This window comes from Syngnathus typhle, linkage group LG1 (genome assembly GCF_033458585.1).
Source record: "Syngnathus typhle isolate RoL2023-S1 ecotype Sweden linkage group LG1, RoL_Styp_1.0, whole genome shotgun sequence".
Classification (NCBI taxonomy): domain Eukaryota; kingdom Metazoa; phylum Chordata; class Actinopteri; order Syngnathiformes; family Syngnathidae; genus Syngnathus; species Syngnathus typhle.
Genome location: NC_083738.1, coordinates 16,594,321 through 16,621,268, shown reverse-complemented (window position 1 = coordinate 16,621,268; position 26,948 = coordinate 16,594,321). Strand labels below are relative to the sequence as shown.

Sequence of the window (26,948 nt, the reverse complement as noted above, 5' to 3'; positions counted from 1 at the left end):
TTCAAAAAACATGTGAATTTTGCCTTCAGGTACTCAAATAGATAACATGAAGTTGAGCAAAAGTACTGAAACACTGAACAGTGCATTAAAGTTAAAGGTCAAATTCAGTTAACTCGTAAAGGTTATAGTCCATTTTCGGTTCACCTTGAAGTTTCACACAAAAGAACAATGTCCCATATTTTCAACTAACAGTATCAAACGTACGAGTATTCCATATTGCCACATTGAACTGACCACTTTTGGATCCCAGTTGTGCACACTTGACACAAGCAGGCATGAAAAGACATTTTAAACACACGGTGCCTAAATTCTGTAATGGTTGGTTTACTTGGTTCTCAAGTAAAAGCCTTGCAAAAATAAATTAAATTAAATGATCATGCGATATAGAGCATTAGTTATACATAGTTTTGGAAAGCTTTATTTTAGAAAAATTACCTTATTCACATCTTCCTGGCAGTTTCTTTTTATTGAATTCAAGGCGCATCTGACAACTAGGCGATTTATTTTTTTTGCAAGTGGTACAAACCCCAGTTTGCAATTTGAACCTTTTAAAGCATGTAGGCCAATGATTAATGTTCAATTTATACTGATGAGCTACAGTAAAAATGAGAGATTTGAATTCCTGAATCAGAATGAATTCAATTACTATTATACAATTACTCGGTTTTGTTGGATTAAGTGCAGGTGAGTCGATCTTCAGTACACTTTTCTTTATCACAGAGAGAACCCATTAGAAAAGTATAAAGTCTAAAAATCTAATACAAAAGATATGCATACATGCACACAGCTACACGTAAGAAAGTAAATTCCAATGACAGGAGAACTGAAGTCCACTCGTAGAGCAATGTTACATTTATTTTCCTCCCTTTATGGATATCCCAATGTTTTTCTCAGAGCTGAAACCTCCAGCAGAGATGTCCCAGTCTGTCAATGTTCTTATGCAAGACACTGTGAATCGGTGACACGTATCGCGCCACATCTCCGTCCCGGGAGAAATCTCTGCAGAAAAGACCCTTGTCTGGATTGAAGACAAATTTCTGAGGCATGGGACCATTGGCCCTCACGTACTCCCACACTGCCAGCAGCAGCAGCCTCACCTCAAAAGGCGCAAGGTGAGAGAAAGCCTCATGGACATTAGCCAGCACAGGAGGCAGCAGCTGGCCCTCGCCCATGCAGAACACCAGGAGGCAGGAGGCCCGCAGGTGCCACGGGGAGTCTGTGGACGAGGCCTCGCGAGACGCCTCCCAGTGGGCCAGCAAGGTGGCCAAGAGGCCCCTGAGCAGAGCTGAGCAGTAACAAAGAGCCGGGCGTCCTGCTGCCACTACCTGAAGCAGCGTGAAGAGCGCAGGGTGGGCCTCAAAGCAGCGGCGAATGTGAATGTCTCGTTCCACCGTGGTGCGGGCGTGCTCCTCCGGAGGCCACGACAGCTCGCCGTTGGCCACGTCCGGACATACGTTTTCCACCAGCGTGACAGCAACCACCTTGGCTGCCTCAGCATTGATGGGCGGTGGTTCGTCAGGGTCTGCCGGTGGCCTTGAGCCATTGAGACCGGAGGAGCTACAGCACTGGACCACAACGGTCAGCAATGTCTGGATGTTCTAAAGAAATGAGAAAAACAAAGGTGAGGCAAGACAACTGAACTCCATCATTTTTTTAGTCTTTGGGCACCAGATAAGCCACATTCCGCCAAGCAGTACATCTCAGATTGGTAAATCTGATCAGGTTTATGCTCACTGTGATGTGTGGGATAAATTCACATTCAACTAAGACAGTTCTCGAGACCAGTGGTTCCTAATTGTTGTCACCCTGGGACTGAAAATAATTTTCAGTCATCATTACAGTAAACCTGGTCACTGTTGGAAAAAAACATTTGTAATCTCAATAGTCAAAAGTCTTTTTCCTGGATACGCAACAACAACAACCAAAAAAGGTCGCGAATGACTGCATTGGACTAATCACTGAACAGCAGCGTGCTAAGCTCCACCATACACGAGCAACTGTACCATTCTGCTGCGACTGGTACCCCGACGCTAAAGTGCAAGCGGGACAATATAGCCCTAACCCTTTTACAATGAAAAGAGGAAAAATAAATTGGGGCAAAATGGTAAAAACCGAGCAGTTTGTTGGAAACGGGACCGTTTGTAACCCCAGGACTAACTTTACTCACCAGGGTCACCCCGGATGGGTCAGGTTGAGGTGAAGCAGTACGCATCTTCAATCCCTTGCCGATCACCCCGGCGTGAAACACAGACCACACGCTTCCTGAAAAGTTAACGGTCGTACCGAACCGACAGTTGATGTCCAACAAGGAGGCTCCCAGATCAGGGGATCCCGACTGGGATGGTACAGGAGCGCCCGACATGTCTGCAATCTGCCCTCCAAATAGTCCGGCATTGCCTTTATGCAGCACTCCCTCTACCAACTGCTGAAGCACTGCCTTGAGAGTAAAAGGGGAGTATGCGGCAAAACGGGACAGCAACGCAACGGAGCAGCTCACTGCCTCGGCTGCCTGCCCCCCGTCCTTCCCCACTTCTCCTCGCCTCCGCAGAGCGAAGAAGAAATGAGCGACAGCGGCGCGGGAGAGCAGGAGCAGATGTGCCGGGGTGGCGGCTCGAGGGAGCGGGCTGGCTGACAGGAGCCGCACCGCAGCATGGGACACGGCCGGATCGCCGTGCAGGAGCAGCGGGCTGAAATCGTGGAGGTGCACGGAAACCGCAGATCCCATCTGGACAGCCATGGTGGACTGAGCATCTGGTGTTCCTCTTCTGTCTTCATCTTGACTCTGGATAACTGTAGCCAGGTTTAGCAGCAGCTGCCTTAGCTGCCGGGGTCCCAAGGTGTGCGTGTGGATCTGGGCCACACAGTGGGCCACGGCCGCAGGAATTAGCCCTGCCATGCAGGACGAGAGTGTGTTGTGAAGCTGCCAGGCGAGAGCCAACTCCTCCGGGTTGCGGGCCTGAGTGAGGAGCTGACAGAGGGCCTCGGTTGCCACGCTGGGGCCACCGTACACAGATAGCAGGCAAAGCAACTGATGCAGCCAGAGGTGCCGCTTCCTCTCCAGTCGCAGCGTCTCGGCGCACAGCTCACCGACATGCGTCTGCAGCTCCTCCAAGAACGGGATGACCATCGGCGGCTGAGGGGAAGCAGAGTGATGGGGATGTCCGTCCGCCCCGTCCGAGCGGTTGTACACCAACTTGTGGAGATGCAGGAGCAGCATTTGCAGGAGGCTATCGCAACCTTCTCTGACACCTTCGTGAGGGGATGGCGTAGGACCAGAGATGATGACCGAAGCCGGCGTGGCCGTGTCCGCCAGAAAGCGAAGAACCCGCGCACCCCCTGATGGGCTTTGGCATATAAGGTGGACGGCTAAGCTCAGCATGTTATCCAGTTCTTCTCTTGGGATTCCCTGCAACAAACTGTGCAACTGGAGCAGGATGGGTGGCCGCAGCAGATCCACAAGCTCAGCAGACACGGCACCAAAGAGGTTGGGAGACATGGCGGCCAGCTGAAGGAGAAACGGTACGGCGGCTCGACGTAGCTGAGGAGAGCCCTCCCAGGAGGTTGAGGACGAAGTAGGAGACATGGGACTGGAAGGACTCAGGCTCTCCTGGAACATCCTTAGCAACTCTTTCCTGATGCTGTCAGAGTGGTGCGCTGCCAGATGTCCCAGGATTCCCACCACCGAGCCGATCTTCGGCACTCGGCTGCCTTTGTCCACCCCGTTCACCAGCAGCCCTTGGTCCTTGGTGCCGTGGGAGCAGAAATCTTTGAGTCCACAGGCCAGGACCCGGCTGATGATTGTCCCGGGGAAGGCAGAGCCAATGTGAGCGACCACCCAGTCGAAATGTGGGGAATGTTGGACCGAGGTGTCTAATAGCGCATCGACGCAGGCATCGGGGCACCAGGCCAGCATTGCGGCTAAACACTGGGAGTAGGCCTCCATGAGGGAGCGAGTGGCTGCGCAAGACATCCAAAGCTGAAGAAGCTCATTGAGACTGGAGGAGTGGGGGGCCACCCTTCGACCGGCATGTTTGCTACTGAGCTGACCCAGTAAGTCCACAGCCCAGCTGGACACCAGAGGGGCCCAAGCCCGCGGGTTGAGGCGAATGAACTCTGAAAGTACGCCATGAACTTCCTGCAACAAATCAAAACCAAAATTCAGGTTCGGAAAACTCTTTTTTTTTCAAAAATGAGAGGAACGTGGATCTAAAACAAAAAACATCAAGATGACAGGGATATACTGTCACCACTTTATTTTTAGAGCATACAAGGGATAGTGTGCAAATGGCCACTGACTACACTGAGAGTGTGAGTTGAGTAATTCACTGGGGGAATCTGTTTTTTCAGGAGATGGGAGTCAATTTGACCCAACTTCTTGGGCTGGTCCAATTTTTAACCTAGTTTTAAGGCTGAAACACACATGCCAGACATTTCACTTAGTTGTAACATTTGAGATCATCCCACCTGAATGATGTCCTCCAGATTTGAGCTGAGACCAGAACTGCCATTGCCCTCGGTCTCCAGGTGGTGCAGGAAGACAGAGACATGCTCGTCATAGACACCCCTCAAATGCTCCAGCACAGCTCCTCGACAGGCTGGGACGGAGCGTAGCAGACGCACAGCACAGCGGGCGTGTTCTCGAACACTGAGCTTACGACCCTGAAGTGTGTCAACGCCACTGATGAATGACTTGATCTCCTGAGACAGTTCCTGGCCACTAAAGAAGAAACAGAGCAGGAAGTTAGTAGAAATGAAGGTGCATCTTGTATGAGGGAAATGATGACACGTGAGAATTCATACTATAAAATAGAGGGTAACTAATTCTCCTCGAAGTTCATGATATTTTTTTCTTTTGAGTGATTGTTTATATTATTTTCAAAATAAAATAACTGTTTTGGTTCTCACCACACCAAAACTCATTGCCAGCCATTTTAGAGCGTATTGACATTTTCCAAGGAAGGTTTACGTGTCTTTCAGTTTAGATTTAAAAACATTTAAGGGGACCACTTCCTCTGTCCTGTATATTCCAATTTAATGGCAAATTGCAAACGTTAAAAGTTGTTAAATTAATACATGACCAGTTATGACCTGTTTCTTGAAACTTCAATCCACATTGCACCACTTACTGTCGACTGAAAATGACATCACGCATGTTGAGGGCTCAGGTAACAACCAATCACGGCTCAGTTTGTGAACATTAGGTGACCGGCGATTGGTTCCTACCTGAGCCATCAAACATGTCATTTTCAGTTGACAGTAAAAGGCACAATGTGGATGGAAGTTTTAAGAAACAAGTCATGACTGGTAATGGATTCATTTAAAAATCAAGACTTAGTAGCGCGTGGCAAAAGCATACTCATTCACAACACTGCTGTGGCATGGCACACATTATATATGGCATCATTTAAAACGTAAATAAACGAGCTTTCCTGAAGTATACGATATATATGCAAAACGTGTGGTTATACGACCAAGACAACCAACCAAAGTTTCCTTACCTTAAGCGGTTGCCTGTTAAATATTACCAAACATTTGAAGTCTTACGTATATGTTTTGGTTCGATTTGATAGTAAATTTAAAAGCGATTCTTGCGTGGGGTTGAGGCACGGTGAGGCAGCCAGCCGCTTCCAAGCGCCACTCACTCACCTCAGGACAGGCAGCTGTGTGTGAGTGTGTGAGCTCTGCATCGCATTCAGCGGACTCCCATCAAATGCCACGGACATCGCTTGCTCTCGTAACATTGAAGCGTTACATCAAAAACATGCCAGCGGCTTCGATGCCTCAATGTGAGCAATTATGACACCTTTATCGTATTCTCTGTCAAACAACGAAGGGAAGAATACGCCGAAAGGGCGCTGCTTGGCCGGAAGTTTGTCCTTCTTCGATGGGAAATAATGAAACGATGGCATCAACTAATACCGTTAGCGACATCTTGTGTCCTAAAACGATAGTGTTTTTCTTAAAACAAAAAACAAAAAAAAACGCCTTCTCTCACTCTCTCTCTTTCTCTCTCTCTGTCTCTCAAATTTTCTCTCAAGTTTGCTTGGCACAATTAAGGCTTTTATTCAAGCTGATCCAAGTTTTTTTTTTAATAAAAGCACATTTGCGTTTTAAAATGGTCATGTTTGTTTTCTCTTCAAAAAAAGAAAATAAGAGCAAGCGTTTGAAATTATTATTAGTATCCATCCATCCATCCATTTTCTGTACCGCTTAGTCCCCACGGGGGTCGCGGGCCTGCTGGAGCCTATCCCAGCTGTCATCGGGCAGTAGGCGGGGGACACCCTGAACCGGTTGCCAGCCAATCGCAGGGCACACAGAGACAAACAACCATCCACAGTCGCATTCATACCTCCGGGCAATTTGGTGTGCTCAATCAGCCTACCATGCATGTTTTATGGGTGTTGGAGTAAACCGGAGTGCCTAGAGAAAACCCACGCAGGCACGGGGAGATCATGCAAACTCCACACAGGGAGGGCCAAAGGTGGAATCGAACCCGCACCCTCCTTACTCTGAGGCGGACATGCTAGCCAGTGCCCCACCGAGCCGCCTATTATTATTATTATTATTATTATTATTATTATTATTATTATTATTATTATTATTATTATTATTATTATTATTATTATTATTATTATTATTATTATTATTATTATTATTATATTTAGAGGTAGAATACAGTCCAGTACTACAGTACTACACAGTGGTGACGCTTTTACTTTGAAGGACGTGGTCAGCTGATCTGTGACATTTGAGCCATAGCAATTCTTGCTGTGGATTTGTGGGCAATGAGTTTTGGTTTTATTTTACAGTGCACATACTCATCAGTGGACACTACACCGGCATCCAAGGTAAGGACAGCCACATTGAAACTTTTTCCTCAATGTGATTTTATGGTAATGAGGTAAATTTTGGATTCTATGCGTCACTGTATGTCACCTTAAATGGCGACCTTGCAGCAGTGAGAAGACCCGAAGCTATTTTTGCGGTACAGAGAAGATCTAGTTTCAGCAATGTGTAGGTGCTTAGAATATGGAAGGGCCATTCGTCCGTGACCAGGAATACCTTTGTCCATGCACTTTTAAGGGCATCGGAAGTAACCAATAGAGTGAGACTCGGACCGCAGCTGTTGTCTTACGAGGTACAAATGATGGGGGAGAACAGATAGAAGGAGGTCAAGAACGCGAAGAGAAAGAACGAGAGCGCAAGGAGCGAGGGGCGCGCAAGGCGCAGGGGCGCAAGGGGCAAGAGCAAGAAGCGCGAGGGCTTTTTTGGGGCGAACATCTGTGCCGTCGAGAGCTGAACCATCTTTGCTTTTGGGGCCACTCAAACTTTTGGAGAGACATCACTTTGACATCGGTTGAATAAAATCTTTTCCCAATCAGCCGTGTGTCACTGGAGTGCTTGGCCGGGACAGCCATTGTCCACCGAGTGTTTTTTGGAGACCAGCGAAACAACAAAGACCATTCACCACAGTGACTCTTTTTTAATTGATTTTCCGAGGCTATATGCAGTTTAGCATAAGATCACAACAAAGGGTTTTTGGAAACCCTTCAATTATTTTAAGTAATTAAGAGATGGATGCGGGATTATAACAATGATATGTGAGAATGTGTAAAGTGTTATTTGAAACGCTACCATCCGTTCCTTGAAAGCGCTGTCTTTGGACTGCGGTGATTCCCTACATATCATAGATAACACACACGTACACGCACGCACACACAAACTAATACACACACTGCAAGTTTCGTTTCTTCTGAAGCCACAACTCGCTCCCACTATTTGACGGGAGAATGGGAGGTGTCTCCCCGATAATTTGACTAGAATACTCTACCTGCTAATAATCGTTTATTGTCCATTTTCAACACCGCTTATCCGCTTAAAATAGCTTGTTTAATTATTTAAAAAACCTATTGTTAGTGTTTCCAATTTAAAAAAAAATTGTACTGTCAAATTATATTTGATTCTTCTTGTTAATGGTGTTTTTTGTTGTGTTATTGTAAGTTCTCAGCTTTTTTTCTATTTCTGTCTAGTATGCTGTTATGTATTTGTGCGGTGTGGGACACCCTCGGAAACGAGTGTCTCAAGGGGTTTATCCCACGTTAATAAAGAATTTTCAATTTATTGAAGTGACCTAGAGCTGTACAGTCAGGATAGTTTCCTTTCAGGCAAACATTTAAATTGTTAAATAAATTGACTTTTTTTCTCCATTTGTTTTTTTTCTTAAGAGTATCAAAGTTTACAGAGAAATTCAACAGAGACATGGCATCAGCACAGGTAAAAAACAAACAATCTTTTTTTTTTAGAAGTACTTATTTTGGCCAAGCCAGAATGTTAGTTTTCAACAATTGTTTTAATGCAAATGGTTCTTACAGGATGATGTTTTATAACCCTTACTTTTCTGCCACAGATGTAGTGTTCTTTGACCCCTTGATAGCAGACAATAAACATGGCTGAGAAGTGATTGTTTAATATACCATCCACTGACAGTATACTGTTTTCCGTTCTCTTCCTGACCCCCACCCCCCCACCCCCCCAAAGTACTATGACAAACCTCAGCCTGGCGACTTAATAGAGATCTTCAGAGGACTCTACGAGCACTGGGCCATATATGTCGGCGATGGCTATGTAGTTCATTTGGCACCATTATGTGAGTCCCATAAAAGCCGAATGCTGACCAAAAGCATCAGGCAACACACTGGAACATTCTACAGTGAATATAAAAAGTCTACACACCCCTTTTCAAATGTCACTTTTTGTGGTATTAAAGAGACAAAACAAAGTCGTAACTTTTTCCACGATTAAGTGACCTGCTTGTACAACTCAGTTGAATTTTTTAGAAATCTTTTTGAGCGGTCACACAAGAGTGCACATCATTTCATAATTGGGGATATGTTCAGAATAGTATTCAAACTTCTGTTAAATGGGAGTCAGCACACAACTGCCACCATTTAGAGTACCGTATTTTCCGGCCTATAAGGCGCACCGGACTATAAGGCGCACCTTCAATGAATGGCCCATTTTAAAACTTTATCCTTATATAAGGCGCACCGGACTATAAGGCGCACCATTAATGCATCATGTCAGATTTCTAATCATTCTCCATTTTATCTTTTTTATTTCAACTTCAGACGGAACAAATTACTTTATAATCATAAAATAATGATCCATAGTCTTTTTGAGTCATGATTCATAGTCTTCAGCGGGCCACTTATGATTGATTTCATGACACTATACTTCGGGCCAGTTTGAATTTAGGAATTTGGTCCATATATAAGGCGCACCGGACTATAAGAAAATTTTAGGTTTTTAGGTGCGCCTTATAGGGCGGAAAATACGGTAATCTCGTATGAAGTTGAGATGTTTTAGGAGACTTGATACGTCTCTCCCTTTGCGCTACTCTTTCAACCATAGCTGAAGTCCCAGGTGCAAGTGTGAACAGCATGCTGTCCGTTCTGGCTGACACCGGCATTGTGAAGAAGCAGGAGCTGTGGGAAATGGTGGGTCACAACCGCTGGAAGATCAACAACTTGCTGGACTCAAAGTATGAGCCCCGTCCCGTCTACTTGATCGTGATGGACGCCCTCAAACTGGTGGGCGAGGAGCTGGCATACTGCGTTCTCCGAAACAATTGTGAGCATTTTGTCACTCGCCTGCGTTACGGCAAGCCCAGATCCCGGCAGGTAAGTGGAAACATTTACACAATGAGAAATACAAAGCAAGAGATGGATAATGTACCGTTAGTTACAGTGCCAAAAGTCACACAGACTGGAGTCATTTCATGTCACGGCCAAGTGAGTCCTGTCTGTGTCACCGTAGTTCACTCTCTCTTGCTGTGTTTTTGAAGAAATAAATATTTTGTAAACCTAAGCCAGTGAGCCAGGTTTCCACCTCAGTTGCTCACTTTACTGTAGTGGTTAGTATCTAAAAGTTACCCGTGACAAGTCAAAGCAAAAATAAAACATCAGCAGACTCTTATTTAAGAAAACTCCAAAGTTGGGGCTTTTCTGAGTCGAGCACTGTACATTGATGTGAGCACTTGATATTTCTTGTTGACATTGCTTTTGTAATGTTAGAAGAAGAGCAAGTACTGTAGATATCCAGCACGTTATTCTCAAATGGTTGACGTAATATAAACTCTACTGCTTGACAAATACATCTTTAATAAATGGTTTTATTTATATGGTTTGTTTTATTGGATATCATTAGATTCTGTAAGTGCATAAGAAGCCTGGTTGGTGATGTAGTAGTATCATCCAAAAACCAGTCCTGCAAAAAAAAAAAAAAAAATTTTTTTTACAGAAGACACAAGTGACTTCTCTTTGTAGGTGCGTGAAGCGGGAGAAACTGCTCTGGGTGTAGCCGCAGTGACCCTGGGTGTTGTAGGCATAGCAGCTCTGATGGCAACACTGCTCGGAGGCAACAAGGACAAGCACAAAGAGTAACACAAAACAGAAAGGATCCTTGAATTCAACATTTCACCAGCAAGGTTGCACACATATTGTAAACCAGGAGTCATCAACAGATAGCCCTCAACGTTGATATGAATATTCTTTTGGGAATAATGATTAATCATAATATGATCAACGGTAATTGGAGCACATTTGTTATTTCACACGTGCCCCACTAATATTCCTTTGCACTAAACAGTAGCCAAGTATTTCACAGTTTCAAAAAGGTTGGTAACTCCTGCTGTATAACCAGTCTAAAAAAACAATGGGAAAGAAAGCACACTTATATTTCCACACCTTGTGAATGAGAGCGTTTTTGCAATAAATAGAGAGATTTGTAGTTTTGTGTTTAGTTTGCTAAGAATTTGTAACATTTATCTGTAATTCCTTTTGGAATCTTTTTTTTTTCTCAGATCCATGATTTGTATGCATACAGTCTCAAGTGTCTAAATCTGGTGAAATAAATTTTCTAAATTTACTAGTTCACTTGTATTTTGTCCAGACAAGAACACTGAGGCATTCAGAGGCAGTTATATGTTTATTTCAGAACCAATCACATGCTACATGATTTGAATTAACTTTTTAAAGTTCTGTATCGGTTTTTGTTTGCTAATGTGGCACAACTCCTTATATCCAACATTAATGGTCCTGGCAGCAATATCATCCTGAAGCTAAACCCTGTATGTTTTTTACAGATAAAATAGGCCACATGTCATTCAAAACTGGGATGCAAGCCAACAGTTTTGTCCAGCAAAGTAAATATAGGCACACAAAAACACTTGTGAAAGACAGAAGTGAATTTCGTTTGCTCAGAGCCACAGTCAGCAGTGGTTTATTTTTATTTTTATATAATAAAAAAAAAACTTGCTGAAAAGGGCAATTGGCTAATTTGAGAGATATGTCCATTGCACCATTAAACCTTTGTGGCAAATGTAAGCCAAACTAATGAAACCATTTGCAACCTGTTTGTATGCTAGTGCTGCTGCAGCATGTAAGCAACGTAATGAGCAGCACACCTCTAACTGCCCAACGGTGTTCTTGTACTTAACCACTCGAATGGTTTTGGTTCAAGTGGTCCAGGTCATGAAAGTTATTGATCAGCCTCCCAAAGTGCATGCACAGACTGAATGAAGCCTGGAACTACAGTGTGTTTGTGAGCTTACTAGAAATTTTGAAACTCCTTTACATATATTCAATATCTTTACTATATGGAAAAAAATGTCATTTTAAGACAGGATGTCCCATTTTATATACATTTACTTTACAAGTGTGACCAAAAGAAAATATTGTGTCATCAACTCCTTTTGCCTTTGGCGTCTTTTCCATTCATCCATCCATCCACGAAAATACAATGCACAACAAAGTGGTGATTGCTCCATTGTCAACCACCAACTCAAGTTTCTGTGATGACCATCAGATCATCCAAAGCTTTGTTGTGCAAGTGAGCAACAGTTCCAAAAAGAGTTTCCACTCTTATTGACTCTAAAGTAGGAATGTGGAGTCTCCGTCTTGCGGCCCTTTTTCAGTCAATGTCCGTCATGGTTGTACCTCTCGTTAATCGGCTCATCAGTCTAGTTTGCGAGCACCCAGTTTGAGGGGACCTTTTGCAGCTTTGCGCTCTGCCCGTTTGGCTTCCAGCTCTTTCCTCCTCTCCTCTCGTTTCTTCTTGGACAGCTCCGCTTTGCTCAGACCTGCTGGGTGATACACAGCACAGACTCATTTGTACAAAACACAGGAAGCGATGGAAGCTTATGTTAACGAACATCAAGCAAGGTTCAACCCCTTGATTGACATACATTTACTATTCGACTATCTTCTGCTTAGCTTCGACTACCAAAAAATCTAAAGACATTCCTCCGTTAAATGAAACTGTAAAAACAAAACACACACTTCAGGTCTCACCTTGATTTCCATCTAACGCTTCCCAACTTTCTTCAGTGCCCCAGTCTCCCGTTGGGTCTGTACCCCAGCCACCTCCAGGCTGAAAGCAAGAAAACAACACAATAACCAAATTTAGTAAATTGTTCATTTATCTTGAGCAAAAAGGCAATCTTATTTAAATTTCCAGAACTGGTCCAACGCATCTCAGGGTAGACAAACTGCAATTCACACTCACAACTAGGGACGATTTGGAATCGTCAAATAATCTAATGTAAAACATAATATGAAGAGGACATAGAAGCCAGAGAAATAGGGAAAACAGATTGTCATATCCATTAGATGATTTGAGACAATTGCTTTTAGTGCCCAGTGTGGTATCGCAGGGCAACACTGTATCTAACCCATTTGATTCATTCAGAACATAATAGCCCATTTTACGCATTTCTACACGCTTACCATGGGGCCTGACGTGCTTCTCTGTGCCACGCCTGCAAAGAGGTCGTTCTGACTGCTTCCTTTGCTCATGCTGCCGCTATCCCAGTTGTACTCGCTGGCCAAGCGGACCCCCTCGGGCAGGGCGGCACCGACAATGTCCGTCTCCTCCTCAGCCCATTCGTTGCCCCATCCCTCCTCGCCGGCAGAACTCAGACCCGGACCCTCTTTGTCATTGGACCAGCTGTCATCGGCGTCCCAGCCTGAGCTGCTCCAGTCCGAGCTCTGCTTTTTCACCGCCATGGTGGTTGATGACCTGCCCGCCTACAAGCGTGGCATCACGGTGGTTCAAGTATCAGCAAGTGAGTTTAAGTCTGAAACTCTGTGATAAAGATGGCAAACTAAAAGGATACCTACTTCTTGCTCACCGCTTTTCTTTTTGGATGACATCATTCCTGACCAGTCAGTAGTCCAATCCTCCTTTTCAGTTCGACCTTTCTCTGAATCCTGGTTGTTTTTTGGGGCCATGTCGCAAGGGTCAACAACATTAGAATTCGGAGGATCCACATTCTAGTATAGAATGCGAGAACAGACGACACATATTAAAAAAAAAACTACCTCCAAACTACCCCAATCCTCCTCCTCATCATCCCAGCGCTCTCCTGGCTCCTCATCATTTTCAATCCCTTCAAGAGTCTGTGCTCTGTCCACGGCGTTTGAAGCAGAAATGCTGTGAGTCTGGGAGGTGCGTGGACCTTTCTCTACAGAACCTAAGTTGAGAAGAGATGAGAGAAAAACATAAAATGTCTATCTGTCTGTCTGAATAGGGACAATGCACAATAATGAACATCAGTACAAAAAGAATTTAACTATGCCGGATCATAGCTACAAAGCTAGTTTTCTTCCGTAGTCCCAAAGGCAGGGCTTGACCTCTATCACGGACATTAGTACAGAAATGTTTCCTTCTCATCTGCGCCTTACCAGGGCTTCCATCTGTGGCGCCAGGAATCACGCTGGTGGCGTTTGAAAGGCTGCTGCTCTCAGCCGCCGCTCCTCCCACTGTCCCCGGTGCGTTGCGTATCAATTTGGATGTCAGTGAGGTCATGCCAGTCACAGCCCAGCCGGTCCAGCCGGATGCAGTGCCGGGTGGCTGAGCACACGACCCAACATCTTTTTCTATTAAACACAACGAATTGTGGATTCATTATCGTTTTTCTGTGCTTTTCAAAATTTAACAAAGTCATTATTCACGAACTGACCAACCTCAAACACAATTATCAACATGGCGGCCAACAACAAATAAGTTCTCCTTGCTAAGAAAAATAAATAAAATTCACAGGCCATTGCACTTGGTACACCTGGTGAATCAAATATGTTGCATTGACAAAGATGAATTAACAATCCATGTTGATGCAATACATGATTGCAGATTGGTTTTAGTACAACAACAATGCATGTTTAATTTGAAGTTGGTGGAGAACATTATTGCATCAGAATAAGAGATTATAGAGTTAAATACAAATGCATCTGATATCAGGTCATAACTGAGTAATATAAAAATACAAATGGCGTTTCTTACCAATCTCAGCCAGTTTGGTGGGATCTTCTGACACGGTTTCCAGCTTGGTGATAAAACTTTTGATTGCTTTGAAAGCCTGACAGTATATCAAAGTTGAAGAAAGTCAAACAACTGAAGAGACTGCATTGTGGCATGAAGCCACAAATGCGTGCGCTTAAAAGTGAGAGTACCTGCTCCCTGACACTCTTGTCGGGGTCGACAGTAATAGCGCACAGTGTGGGCAAAATTCGGGCGGCGACCTCAGATAGGCTGTAATAGTTGTGTGTGGCAGCAAAGCCGAGCACGCCAGCAGAACGCGACGCTGCAAAGGGGTCTTTTGTGGCTCGTGAGAAGGCAGATATCAGAATTCGCTGTCGGGTCTGCAAAGATAAGGATCAGGTTTATCATGGATTTATTTTTCTGTTTTAAACGTGTCTGAAAAAAACATGATGTATAGCAGTCTACATTGCTTATGCTCTTGATGATATTGCTACACAGTATTTTCTTATCTAAATAATTGTGTGAAGCAATGACAATACAAATTAATTTCCACAAAATTGAAATTGAGGGCTCAATTCAAATGCAAGGCTCAAACCTTTCACTTCACCATCTTAAACTTGAAGGGTATTGTTTTGAGTAAAAAAAAAAAGTCTAGTTAATCGTATCACAAGTGCAACAACAAGATGCAAAAACCTTTCAAATGTGTGGCAAGTTTTACCTCATATACATGTACACAAAGAACAGGTGGCTGGAAAAATATTTAGGAAAAAAAATATATCAGCTGCGTCTCACCCAGCCCTGTTCTTTTTCAGATTCTTGATTATTTTTCAATTCAGGACTTAACCATGAGATATAATTTGTTGGACTGCCAAACTTGTTGATGTCCAAATGTTCTTTGTTCTACCGTTTTGCATCCCTTCCTATTTTGCTTACCCCCGCATTGAGGTAGGAGGCGATCTTTCCCAGGCAAACGGTGGTGTTGCATCGGATCGGCCCCTGCTCATCCCTGGCTTGCAGCCTGGCAAAGTGGCGCATGAGCTCTTGGTTCAAATTGCTCTCATTTAGTTTGGGGGCCAGCAGCAACATAGACTGAGCAGAGGGTAGGGAGACATAAGTGAGTTTACCTTAAAGTGAACATTTGTTTACATTTGGAGTGAACATATACCTTAACCGTCTGCTCTCTGATGGCAGGGTTGGTGTCAGTAAAGCCGTGAACAACGTGAGGGAAAATCTGGGAATTCACCGCTGCTTCATTGAGATACTGAATGAACTGCTCCATCTAGAGGCAGAGAGGAGAACGAAAATGGAGCATGGTACAAACAGAATCTACTATATTGTAATATATAGTTTTCCTCCAAAATGGCGAGCGAGATCTGCGCTTAATAGTTGCGCCTTCTCGGCAGCATGCGCATGGCAGTACTGAATGCCACTGCTGCCACGGGGCGTTCGTGTTTTTGGTGCCCTCGATGGGCAGCATTTTTCACCGCCCCGTTTTGTTCAGCAGATGTGCCAGCACTGTTGGAAAGTCTGCATTGGTGTGGCAGCATAGATGGCTGGTGGGACTGAGAATGAGGGGAGAGAAGCAGCACGGACCACTGATGCGTGCCTAGAACTGCGAGTTAATCGGTCGTGCTCTGGTTCTAATAAGTTAAAGATTAGTAGCCCGTGAAACTCAATTGTCAGTTCTCCAAGAAGGAGAGACGTTAGCATAGTAAACGTGTACCTGCTGGAGCAGTCGTATTCTCATGGCTCGGTCTGTTGAGGAAAACATCTTTACGATGACCGGGATGATCTTTTGTTGGTATTCTTCAGCAGATAGGAACTTCCCCACCTGGTGGACATTTTTTGGAGGACACCTGAGCTCATATGTCCCTTCCAAATGAGTTCTAAACATCAATCATTCAAGACTGCCAGTTTGGAAATGCCTTGTATGACGTTTCATATTGGTAGAGCACTATCATTTATTATCATGGCTGCAGAAAGCACAACTGGTGGTAATTCTGATCACAACTTTCAACACACTGGAAGTTGTGTGTTGTAGCAAAGTAATCTACGTACATATTTTGCATTTGTCATTGTAAAAGGTAATTACAGACACATACCGGGAACACCTGGGATGCCCACAATCGATTTCAGAGGTCGCCACTAACAGCGACTCTAGTATTGACAGGTCTTCAGAAGAGGACTGACCTTGAAAAGCGGTGTGAGGACGACAGCGCCTGCATTTCCAAACTCGAAGGCGGTGAGCAGTTGAGGCAGGACCTTGTGTTTACAGAAGTCCTCTGGGAAAGAGTCCAGGTTCTCACTCAGGTCCTCGAAAAATCGCTGCTTCTCCCCTGGCTCCTTAATCTGAGAAAGCGTTACATCTGATGTTACCCCAAAAATTGATTGATTACAGAAAGCCTTAATCTGTGAATTTATGGAGCGGGCACCTTATGTCTTACGACATCCCCAACTCATGGCGCAAATACATAAAAATTGATGTCACAATAAATCACTGTTCTACATGAATGTATGTATTTTCATGCGAGAAGGTAGACCTGGATCTCTTCTAGGAAGAGGTTGCTCTCCACAAAGCTGTTACTGAGGAACCCTCCGGGGCTTCTGCAGTTTTGCAGGAAACGGGCTGGATTGGGCCGAGCTCGCGGGTTGGCACCCACCAGCTCGCAGAAGTGAGGAACCAGAGCCTTGGGGATCTGTGAGTGCAGAAATGACCATCCGGCACACTGAAGCACACTCATTACAAAGCAATTCACTATCACATTTGCAGCGACATAAAGAAAATGAAATTTAACTCGTCATTATTATTCTTTTTCAACTATGTAGAATATCTGAAATATCAAGGACAACGTGACAAAAATATTAAAAAGCTCAAAACCAAAATATAGTATTTGAGAGTGCAGAATAATGCGTAAAATTAATAGTGAAAAGGGAAAGAAGAACAATGTTGAAGTGACTCACCTTCCCAAGTGACCGAAGTGAAGACGTGCGGCCAAGTGGCCCATTGAACACTTCCCAGATAAGACAGCCTAATCGCCACACTTCCCCTGCCCTGAAATTTTTGTAGAAATCTTATTTTAGACAAGCGGAAGGGCATTGGCCATCTATTTGGGACATCCTTTGTCTTCTGCCGTCATGATGCTATCTCTAACAAGACCAACAAACATGTTGTCTCCTAGAATTTCTCACCATTTTTCCCCACTGCAACTGGGCATCTCTGGCGGGTCATACTTCTCCATATCTGGGTAAATAGACTTTGGGTCAGGGAGCGAGACCCCGTTTGGATCACCTTGTTCCGGGGAAACATGGTCGAGGGCCCCCAGCTTCCACTCGCCAGCTCGATCAACAAAGATGGCCCACAAGCCCAAGTTGTTATGGAGCAAGTGACAATCATTGATGAGGAAACTCAGAGCTTTCTGACGGAAAAACAAACCAACAAGCGGAGTACAAGTTAGAGGGTGCTTTGGGGGGGGGGGGGGGGTCTCAACCAAAATAACCTAAGAACATTTTAGTGACTTACTATTATCTGATGTAGACCCCAGGAGACCTCCAGTTCACTTGGAACACCCTTTAGATGAACGGCCAGAGGAGTCACCGGTTCAGTTACCAGGTACAAGCTCTTCTCTGTCTGGAATAAATTTAGCACAAGACAAATGGGAACACACTCGTACAGAAACCTCATGGATGGTTGTAAACCGTGAAGGGCTTCTTTAATAAAACCTGCTCTGGTGCGGTTTTCATATTAAACTGATAAAAACACTGATTGGTAGTGTCAGTGGCTGCCGCTGCACGATACAATTAAAGCCCAACAACTCTCCAGATCCTTTGGACACGCATGAAAATACAAAGTCTTCTTTTTATGCATTTGGTACAACATCCTTTTCTATTATTTGAGCTGTGTATTCACTATTCAGCTGTTCACACTCCAATGAAGGCCAAATCAACACTTGATTGTGAAGCAATTCAAGTATCGTGCAAGTAGTGGTAATTGTTGAAGGTTCTATTTGATACAAACACGTTCACACCAGTAACCTTATGCATCATTTAATATTGGATTTTTTTTTTTTGTATTATTGTTATCGTATGTGTTGCCATAACACTGGAATTTGGCTTGATTGCTTGTCAAACTATTGACTTGAAAATGAGCTTGGCCACATAACAAGTTAAACTCAAATCAAGGTTTTAAAAAAAGACACAGCCCGAATGAGGGATAGATGGGACATTTGACACAGTGGACGCACAAGTTCACATGACGGCTCACCCGGTTCTCAACGCATGTTTGCACAACTGACCCTCATAATGAGGTATACGTACCTCCAAGCCATCAACATAGGCCAGGATGTTGGGGTGGCGAAGGGTCTTCATCCGCTTGAAGGCTGCCTTTGCCAGCTGAGTCTGCTGCTCCGACCCCTGAGCCACCTCGTGCACGAACACCGACACTGGCTCTGCATTGGACTGACGAAAGTGTGAAATTGATGATGGTGCATTGGATTTAAATTGCGCTTTTTTTTTCCTTTTTTTTTTGTTAACTACTCATTTACAGGATTGGCAGGTTACATTAAAAATGTTTTCCAATATTATAATATATCAAGTATATGAAACACAACGTTGATCACTAGAATTACAGGACATATTTCTATTTATTTGTCTGAACGCTGGTTGTTTAAAGAAGGGTTAGGGTATTTGACTATTCATCAGCCTAAGTACAGAAGGATTGAACAGTTGGACATTAACCAGTTTATAGTGAGTTCACGTGTACAGCATATACTGTTTTAAGGTCGTCTTTACATTTAAAAAGCTCAAAACCTTTACAACTTGATGTGCATAGTTTATATTTAATTCTATTGTCAGTTATCATTGTGATGTAAAGTGATCGGCGACGATAACAATTGGACACTGATATCACGTATTGCCCAGCTTGACGATTTTGTGATAGTTTGGCTTGCCTAGGATCAATACACTTAGACGCATACCAAAAAAACAAAACATCACAAACATAATTGAAAAATGGAGCCATTTAAATCTGACTATTGCGGCTTTTGATTCCAGCTAACACTGGGTGACGTGGCGACAATTGCGTGACCGGAATAAGCTGTTGAGAGCAAAGATGAGGCGTCATTTAAAACAAAATTCAAAGAAGCCCAAAAGAAATAGCGAGACATTATGTATCGTTTGAAGGGAAATGCAAATAACAAAGAAGACCTGTGATTTTTAGTGTGCTTCAATAGGCCGAAACTAGCCAAGTTGCCTCAGGATCGGTAGAGGTTTGTGAATTTTTACCTTTCGCTTGCCCCGATGTAACGACCATATTCCAGACTTCTCTTGGCTGTCTGGAAGAATTTCATAAGCAAAGTCTTTGACGGGATCCCTGGCAAAAAAGGACCACATCTCCTCTTTCCACTTCACACCTCATCAACAAACATACTCGCTACCAAGTGGGAAAACAGCTCGCTTGCAACCGGAACTGGTGGATATACTTCCGGAAAAACACGAAACTACTTTATGGTTCCGTTTGATGCACATTTCCGCACTCAACATTAAATTGTGCCCTTAGCACAAATTATTGTCTGTAAAATGTATTTTTGAGTCTTCGCTTTTTTTTCCCCCTCTGGTTAGCACGCCCGCTTCACGGAGTTCAGAGGTGTGGGGTTCGATTCCAGCGCCAGTCTTCCTGTGTGAAGTTTGCATGTTTTCCCCATGTCCATGTGTGATTTCTACAGGTATCATTTATTAAAAACATACTTGTTCATATACAGCAGACACTATGGTAAGATTATTGTAATGACCAGCTATGTATATTTTACTTATTCCCAGAGCAATGGCAAATTTGAACAGGGAAACAAACAAAAAAAAAACTTAGGTACTTGACCGCTACTCTAAGCCCTTGATGGTTCAATAGATCAGATCTGACTTGCTTAAATTAATTTTAGATTTATTTTAAATCTAATCCTTGAACACTTTTAGTACAGGCTATCAAGGACCAAGTAGAAATGTCATTCACCTTTAGCTATACTTCAACCAGTAGGCATTTGGTTTATTCTGATATGGATAAAAACACATTACATCATTGCAGTGTGATTTTGTTATTCTATATTTTATTTGTAGTGCATTTCAAAGTACTTCACATATGAGGCAATCACAAAGACACCGACGAAGGTCATGCCAGTAGGATAGACCGCCAGCTGAAGGGGCTGCATCCTCTCCAATGGTCATCTGGCTTCAAACGCGTTTCTGCAATATAACCAACCATTTAAATGGCCATATCAGACATTGCACATGGGCATCCTATCATAAATGGCGCACGTTTTGTGAGTCAGAAACGCTGCAATCTTTTAAACCATACAGTTTCTTTAGCAATAAGATATCCTGGAGTGCATGGTTATATACTTAAGATACATATTTGCCAACACAAGTGCAATGTAGACATCTTAAATCATGTGTGGGTTGATTATAACTGACAATTGACCTGTACACAAGCAAGATCCCCGACAGCGGCGTACTTCAATCGTGGTATGTAATGAATCTAGAGATTTTATTCTATTTACCCACGGTACACTGATAAAGCAAGACACCGCAGGGAATTGAACCCCGTCCCGACAGAGTCAGGAGTGCCACCACCGGAGTCTTTTGCTTTTTACTGTGTTGTGGGCAAAAGCAAAACCTGGAGGAACAAAGCAAAGAGCTTGTTCCTCCAGGAAAAGAAAACCCATGACGACCTGGCCGCTATGTGATCTTGTCACCGCACGGGTTATGTCTGGACACGAAGCTGAAACTAGAAGACAACTGGTTGCCCCCGCACCCCAGCATTTCCCGCAACTATAATGTATGGTGGGGCGATGTGATCAAGAGGATCCCTTCATTAAATGTGATACCAGCATCTCAGGTGGTACGCAAAGCCCATTTTTCCCTCATGAACGATACTGGACAGGACACTCCTGGTCGAACGAACTGTCAAAGCTGTTGTAAGGGGGGGAAAAAAAACAGACAATTTGAAGCTCCCCACCCCCTCCCCTCCCATATACACCCGAAAACATACCAATGTTAGGTTTTCATTTACCACCACCAGGCGAAACCACATTAATGGCCAGCTACTCTTCCGTAGTGAAGCACAATTTCAAAACTAGGAAGGCAGAATCAAGGCATCCGACGGCTTGACGCAGAGGTTTAAGATGTGAGCCTCGAGTGATTAATGCTGAAAAACATCCTGAAAAGACAAGATTGTTGTGCCCACCCCACAAACTCCCAAAGCTTGGCATTGTAACTAAACATTACGCACAAAGTACAAACAGGTTATGCAGCGCTGATGTACATGCAGCAAAGGTAGTTACACTTTAAAGCCATAGCATGGAGATTAAGAGAATTGAAATTACTTAACTTTCAACATACAAGTGATGCGCATTAGGGAGGGGAGGGGGGGAAACAAACTTGCAGCTGTTGATCTAAGTGACTGGATTCTCCGTTCCATCACAGGCTAGCCCATCCCAGGCGCAAAACAGAAAATGCGTTTGGAAATTTGACCTGAGAAACCAAACGGAAAGAAGCACACACGCACGAAGAGAAAGAGCAGGGTTCTGCGAAGGATGTCGGCTTTAAGCTCAAGCGCACAAAGGGTTGATATGTCATTCAGGGGCTACACATTCGTCGACAGCTTCCACAGATGACTTTGCATTCAGAGGCGGGCGGGCGAGGTCGGAGTGGACAGACGAAAACAATCTGAAACAGAGTGATCTACACAACACCCAGCACAGAAAACTCAAATTTCTACTCATCTTAAGTTTTAAGATGCGAAGCAAGGGTGCCCATTGGCCAAAGAGGAATTCTCTAGTAAAGCATCGTTATTCATTTGAGGTTAACATAAAGCCAGTTCCAAGATGTCTTTGTCTACAACTGTTAAAACATACAAAGTCAACATCTTACTAGTCTCCTGGTTAGATGACATCGTTTCTGCGCGAGTGTCACAACCTGAGCTCTGTAAAGAGAAGTGCAGGACACGAACAACCATAACCAGCGCTAATTTAAGTGCAACACATTTGCGTTGCATTCGAATCTAGTTTAAGCTGCACAATGCACAGCTGTACTCAGCTACACAATGTTCTACTTCACACAGTTGCGTGATGGCTGACATTTCTATTTCAAGGCATAGAGACTTGCCACTTGCACCGTTGCGCAAGGGCATGTAGCTGAGGACTAAATGCGACCGCATTAAAACCTGACAACGTGACGGTTGATTTCTTGGTCACCAAGAATCTTGCGTTGTCAAGGGTGAGTACGCATTCCTCCTTTGTTGACTGCTCTGTAGAATTAAGAGAGACGGACAAAACAACCCCTACAAACCTCACAAGTCCCATATTGAATAAAAAAATAAATCGTAGAACTGACTATTGTTATCCTTAGTCGAATGCTTTACTGCAGATATGACAATCAAGGCCCATCAAATGTGTCTATCTCAGCACAAGACGACAAAGCAATGCTATGTATCATGTTGCGTATAGCAAGTTGCTTTTGAGAGGAGGGCGGCCGCGCCCATTGGACATTGGTTTTAGGAATTTAGCTAATTTCCAACATCAATATTTGATGGAATCCACTTATCTGCCTTCAATTTCCACTTTGAAAGGGAGCACTCAAGCCCTGGTCACATCCATGCGCAACAAAGCTCCAAGCTTAAATACCTGAAAAGCACAAAAAGAGCTCCCCCACAAAAGCCCCCCAAAGAACAAATGCATACCAATACTGTATTCAATCGCAACAAGCTATGCATTTATTATGCAGGTAGAAAAGAATCCTTTACAAATAGTTCACTCATTGTATTATCAATACAAAGGATGTCAACTAATTGCAAAGGAATTGCAATGGAGGAATTCTACAAGACAATGAAAGTTAAAAATGGATACATTTAATGGCCTTACGTGATGCTCGAAGCGCAAGGAACGTGTACATACAATGAGTTAGGAGACTTCCAGGCGGTCGCGGGTATTGGAAAAGCGCACAGGACACGGCACACTGAAAAATGCAAAGGAAAAGGCCTCCCCCACAGGACCCCACCCAAATACACAACAGTGCAAGCTACAAATTGTGACGTATAATAAAGACGTTTCCTACAGTAATTAAATACCGCAGTTGTGAACGCGAAGAATTTCCACCTTATTCTTAGATGTGTGGAGACGTAGGCTTGGCTGTAGCTTACCGAAGGGCTGGTAAAACTTATCTGCAAAAGTAACAAAGACACAGCCCCATACCCAACCCACAGCAGCATGCCTGTACAGAATTGCAATGACTTAGTAAAGAGAATGTTACCACATTCCAAATGTGCTCTGGCTACACCAGGTTGACTACTTTAGGCTGCTATCCTGCGAGGAAAACTGTCCACTTGACTGACGTGTGGTTGGCACACCGAGTTGATTCTTATTCAAGCCATTGTGATGGGAAACTTGAAAGCTGTGAAGTCTGGGAAGAGACTGGTTAACGCCCCCCCACCCCTTCCCATGCAAAAATGTGTAGAAGATACCCAATTAGACAAACTTCAAGTAGGGCTAGCGAACAAAGGACTGCCTCCCCCGCTGGCTGGGGGAACTACTTGTGATCGCAGGGAGTAGAGAATTCCAATAAGGCGCTGCTCTCGCCACCACACTACCAAGGCACTCGTCCCAGTGGACACCACCATGCCGAGTCAGCACGCAACAGGATTGATGATCAAGGTACGCAACACTTTATAGATAGCCTGGAAAAGGGAAGAGAAAGCTGTACGAGACAATGGTCCTATAGAAAGTTTTGTGAATTAAATAGGGCCTGTTACAGATACCTCTACCATCATACAAACCAACGCCTTTGTGATTAACCCGTAGCATGAAGATGTTTGGGCCCTGTTCAACCCGCTTGGCTGGCTGGCCTGCTCTGGATCAGCTGAACCGCTTCAATGATGAACCTTTGACGACGCTACCCTGTCACTGGCTCCATCTGGTGGCTGCTGCTGTCTGCTCTTTTGGACCCCTCTGATCGCCCTCAGCACGCTCTGGTCCTGCTCTGCCTGGTTCGCCCTCTGGTCCTGCTCTGCCTGGTTCGCCCTCTGGTCCTGCTCTGCCTGGTTCGCCCTCTGGTCGGAACACGCGCGCTGGTCCTGTCCTGCCTGGTTTGCCCTCTGGTCCCAACACGCTCCCGCTTCGTCATCCCCGCGTCGGCCTCACTCGTTGCTGATCCCACGATCTTCTAAAGGCTAAGTCCATTCTTCCTTGCAACAACTAAGTCCATTTTCCTCTCAACAACTAAGTTCATGCCTCCAAATAAACTCAGTCCATCGGGCCAAAAAAGTAAAAAAAATTCTTCAATATTGAGCAGCTGAGCTTGCAACTTAATTTCTGCGTTTTCAAAAAAAAATTTTCCTTGATGTCTCAAAAGTGCTTCATCCAAGCAACTCAACTTTTCGGTAGTGATGTGGCAAAAAAATAAATAAAAAAAAACATAAAAAAATACGCTTTTGAAAATCATTGCCTCAAAAAAATTACAGTACCTACAAGTACAGGCTACCATTGTTTTTAAATTATGCTGGCTCGCATTTTTTCCCCCATCAGTGGGATGACTCATCAGATTTGGGCATTTGCCTTCAAAAATTGCCTGTTAGTAGCACAAACGAGTGTCTGTTGGCTGATACACTGACAACTCCTATAATCAAAATAAACAAGTAACATAATTAACAAGGACATCGTAAAAAGACAAGCAACCTTTGGTCACATTTTCAATAACCAACTGTCCTTGGTCGGTATCAAGAGTAGTGAGACTTAAGGGGAAAAAAGGGGGGGTCAAATATATCTGGGCCACTGACGTCGTAAACGGAAGGCGGACCACACGTGGTTCCAACCATCCAATGAAACTAGTCATAGGTCTTACGTCACGGCGGCCATTTTGCAAAAACAACGGTTACAAAAATGAGACCGTAATAAGTCTTCAGACCATTTAAAAAATAAGCAGATGATGGTAAAACGAGTAAAAAGGCAACTTTGGCAGTAATTCAGCCACCAAGTTAAAGGTTCACCAACTTTACAACCGCTAAATTACGAAAAAGTTCAATTGTACTCTAAATGAACAAAGGCCAGCTTGTGTTTTAAGGTGAGCAAAAAACAGACATTTTTTAAGTTAAGTCTGATCAAACGGCGAATAAACACTGATAAAAGACCGGAGACAAGATGCCAACTACCGTTCATTTACTGCCAGAACAACAGAAGTTCTACATTACAATCTACGTAATACTAAGCCACTTTCCCCATTCTTTAACAAAAGAATGTCACCATAAAATATATATCTAATGACAAAAGGAACGGTTTCACCTGACCAGCCACAAGGAAAGCGCACGAAGATTCGAAGCAATGTGACTCAGGAGACAAAATGGCGGTGTTTATATATGCTTTGAGTGGTTCGGTCACGGGTAGGGCTACGTATTCACGCGAGACAAAAAGTAGTTCCGATTGCAACATATACTTATTTAGGCTGAACAAAACGTTTGTATGCATGTTCTGTTCATAATTCTTGAATAAGTAAATAAAAATAAATAAGTAAATAGATTTGTCAAAGCAGATTGTTAGGATTAAAGTACATCTGTGTTTGGTGCACGAAAAAGGGGTTGATGGGTGTGTTTAATGATTAATTAAATAATTAAATTTTATACTACAGTAATTAATTAAGCAATAAGTAAAAAAAAGTTATGTTTGTAAAGCTAGTGACTCCTCTCGGACCAATTTTAAATTTGAACCAAAATAGCTGACGTCAGAGTCAACGGTCGTGCGGAGTAATATTGCTGAAGCTTCGAGCATGAGGCTGGGTCTACTTCTCTTTTACTGCAGTTGATACGCCTTTGTCGTCGAAACAATGTCAAATAGCCAGTTCATCAAATGTTATCTGTGCCAAAGCCATGAACTATTTATCCTGTGCTTTTTGGTGAATATTATAACGCACCCTATGCGCGTTTGTCGCACAGTCGTATACACGTAATTGTAGTCCCACACTGGTCGATTATTTTAGCTGCAGTAGCCATCAATACTATCTTGATGAATCTGGGTGTCCAATTCTAAAACGGATGGTGTATGGGAATATAGCACATATTTCTCGAAACATCTAGAATGAACCAGAATGGAAAATTACCAGCGACGTGGGAAGGGAGCAAGCAACATGCCAAATACAGTTGGTCGTGTCCAGGAAAACCCTCCGTCGAGAACTCCGTGAAAAATGTTATACCAAGCAGTTGATATACCTATTACGTCAACCTATGCCGAGCTGTCAATGTCATTTTACTCTTTATGAGCTTTCCTCTGATAAATCTTTGTCACAAAGCTTCTGATGTGTATTCGTACGTCAAACACCGTTCGCGTTGTTTTATCAAAAGAATCAAAGCAACACGCAAACACACGGCATTGCGTCAAAATATCAGGAACGTGTGGTGTTTTTCATAAACGAGTAGCATACGTCAAATCACCCAATATGACATAGGTATCATGCCAAACAGTTTTATTTGTTGACCAGCAGGGGGAGCAGCGTGAGCGTGACTCCATGGTTTCAGTCACGTCTCCCACGCACATGGTTTATCAGTAGTCCATCCCCCCAACGCTGACGTGCAGATTTGCAGGCGACTCTCTCCACTAGGC

At 43.8% G+C, this 26,948-nt stretch overlaps 3 protein-coding genes and 1 long non-coding RNA gene across 7 annotated transcripts; 1 reads left to right on the top strand and 3 right to left on the bottom strand.

The window, feature by feature from the left end:
* Nucleotides 1-391: 391 nt before the first annotated feature.
* On the bottom strand, nt 392-5,877 carry ints5 (integrator complex subunit 5). The gene is made up of 4 exons (XM_061276630.1): nt 5,647-5,877; nt 4,465-4,717; nt 2,168-4,135; nt 392-1,598 (listed from the first exon to the last, which is right to left on the bottom strand). Exons 1-4 carry the CDS (start codon nt 5,739-5,741, stop codon nt 891-893), a joined length of 3,024 nt encoding a protein of 1,007 aa, XP_061132614.1. The 5' UTR covers nt 5,742-5,877; the 3' UTR covers nt 392-890.
* Nucleotides 5,878-6,707: 830 nt separating this feature from the next.
* LOC133154695 (phospholipase A and acyltransferase 4-like) lies at nt 6,708-10,926 on the top strand. Of its 3 annotated transcripts, none has more exons than XM_061279615.1 (5): nt 6,708-6,848; nt 8,226-8,274; nt 8,539-8,647; nt 9,412-9,630; nt 10,326-10,926. In XM_061279615.1, the coding sequence occupies exons 2-5, from the start codon at nt 8,260-8,262 to the stop codon at nt 10,331-10,333; spliced, it is 351 nt and encodes a 116-aa protein (XP_061135599.1). In that variant the 5' UTR covers nt 6,708-6,848; nt 8,226-8,259; the 3' UTR covers nt 10,334-10,926. The 3 variants fall into 3 exon arrangements, with proteins under 3 accessions (XP_061135599.1, XP_061135584.1, XP_061135591.1); XM_061279600.1 differs by having other exon boundaries at nt 9,412-9,680; XM_061279607.1 differs by lacking the exon at nt 8,539-8,647 and having other exon boundaries at nt 9,412-9,680.
* A 41-nt stretch (nt 10,927-10,967) lies between these two features.
* scyl1 (SCY1-like, kinase-like 1) lies at nt 10,968-19,800 on the bottom strand. Of its 2 annotated transcripts, none has more exons than XM_061279587.1 (18): nt 19,600-19,800; nt 18,634-18,774; nt 17,840-17,947; nt 17,509-17,735; nt 17,281-17,371; nt 16,860-17,015; nt 16,510-16,668; nt 16,043-16,150; nt 15,485-15,598; nt 15,253-15,408; nt 14,511-14,699; nt 14,341-14,416; nt 13,743-13,937; nt 13,380-13,531; nt 13,179-13,268; nt 12,786-13,085; nt 12,351-12,429; nt 10,968-12,139 (listed from the first exon to the last, which is right to left on the bottom strand). In XM_061279587.1, the coding sequence occupies exons 1-18, from the start codon at nt 19,705-19,707 to the stop codon at nt 12,015-12,017; spliced, it is 2,574 nt and encodes an 857-aa protein (XP_061135571.1). In that variant the 5' UTR covers nt 19,708-19,800; the 3' UTR covers nt 10,968-12,014. The 2 variants fall into 2 exon arrangements, with proteins under 2 accessions (XP_061135571.1, XP_061135563.1); XM_061279579.1 differs by having other exon boundaries at nt 10,968-12,142; nt 19,600-19,799.
* Nucleotides 19,801-20,394: 594 nt separating this feature from the next.
* On the bottom strand, nt 20,395-25,979 carry LOC133150929 (uncharacterized). The gene is made up of 2 exons (XR_009713832.1): nt 20,865-25,979; nt 20,395-20,550 (listed from the first exon to the last, which is right to left on the bottom strand). It is a non-coding gene; the product is annotated as an uncharacterized LOC133150929 (long non-coding RNA).
* Nucleotides 25,980-26,948: the final 969 nt, after the last annotated feature.

Coding starts and splice junctions, on each gene's coding strand:
- ints5 (XM_061276630.1), bottom strand. CDS start 5,741: ATGTTACGAGAGCAAGCGATGTCCGTGGCATTTGATGGGAGTCCGCTG. Junction 4,718..5,646: donor ACACAGCTGCCTGTCCTGAG/GTGAGTGAGTGG, acceptor TTTCTTCTTTAG/TGGCCAGGAACTGTCTCAGG. Junction 1,599..2,167: donor ACCCATCCGGGGTGACCCTG/GTGAGTAAAGTT, acceptor TCATTTCTTTAG/AACATCCAGACATTGCTGAC.
- LOC133154695 (XM_061279600.1), top strand. Junction 8,648..9,411: donor AGTTCATTTGGCACCATTAT/GTGAGTCCCATA, acceptor TTTCAACCATAG/CTGAAGTCCCAGGTGCAAGT. Junction 9,681..10,325: donor GCAAGCCCAGATCCCGGCAG/GTAAGTGGAAAC, acceptor TTCTCTTTGTAG/GTGCGTGAAGCGGGAGAAAC.
- scyl1 (XM_061279579.1), bottom strand. CDS start 19,707: ATGTGGTCCTTTTTTGCCAGGGATCCCGTCAAAGACTTTGCTTATGAA. Junction 17,372..17,508: donor AGTTGCAGTGGGGAAAAATG/GTGAGAAATTCT, acceptor CAAAAATTTCAG/GGCAGGGGAAGTGTGGCGAT. Junction 15,599..16,042: donor GAATACGACTGCTCCAGCAG/GTACACGTTTAC, acceptor CTCTGCCTCTAG/ATGGAGCAGTTCATTCAGTA.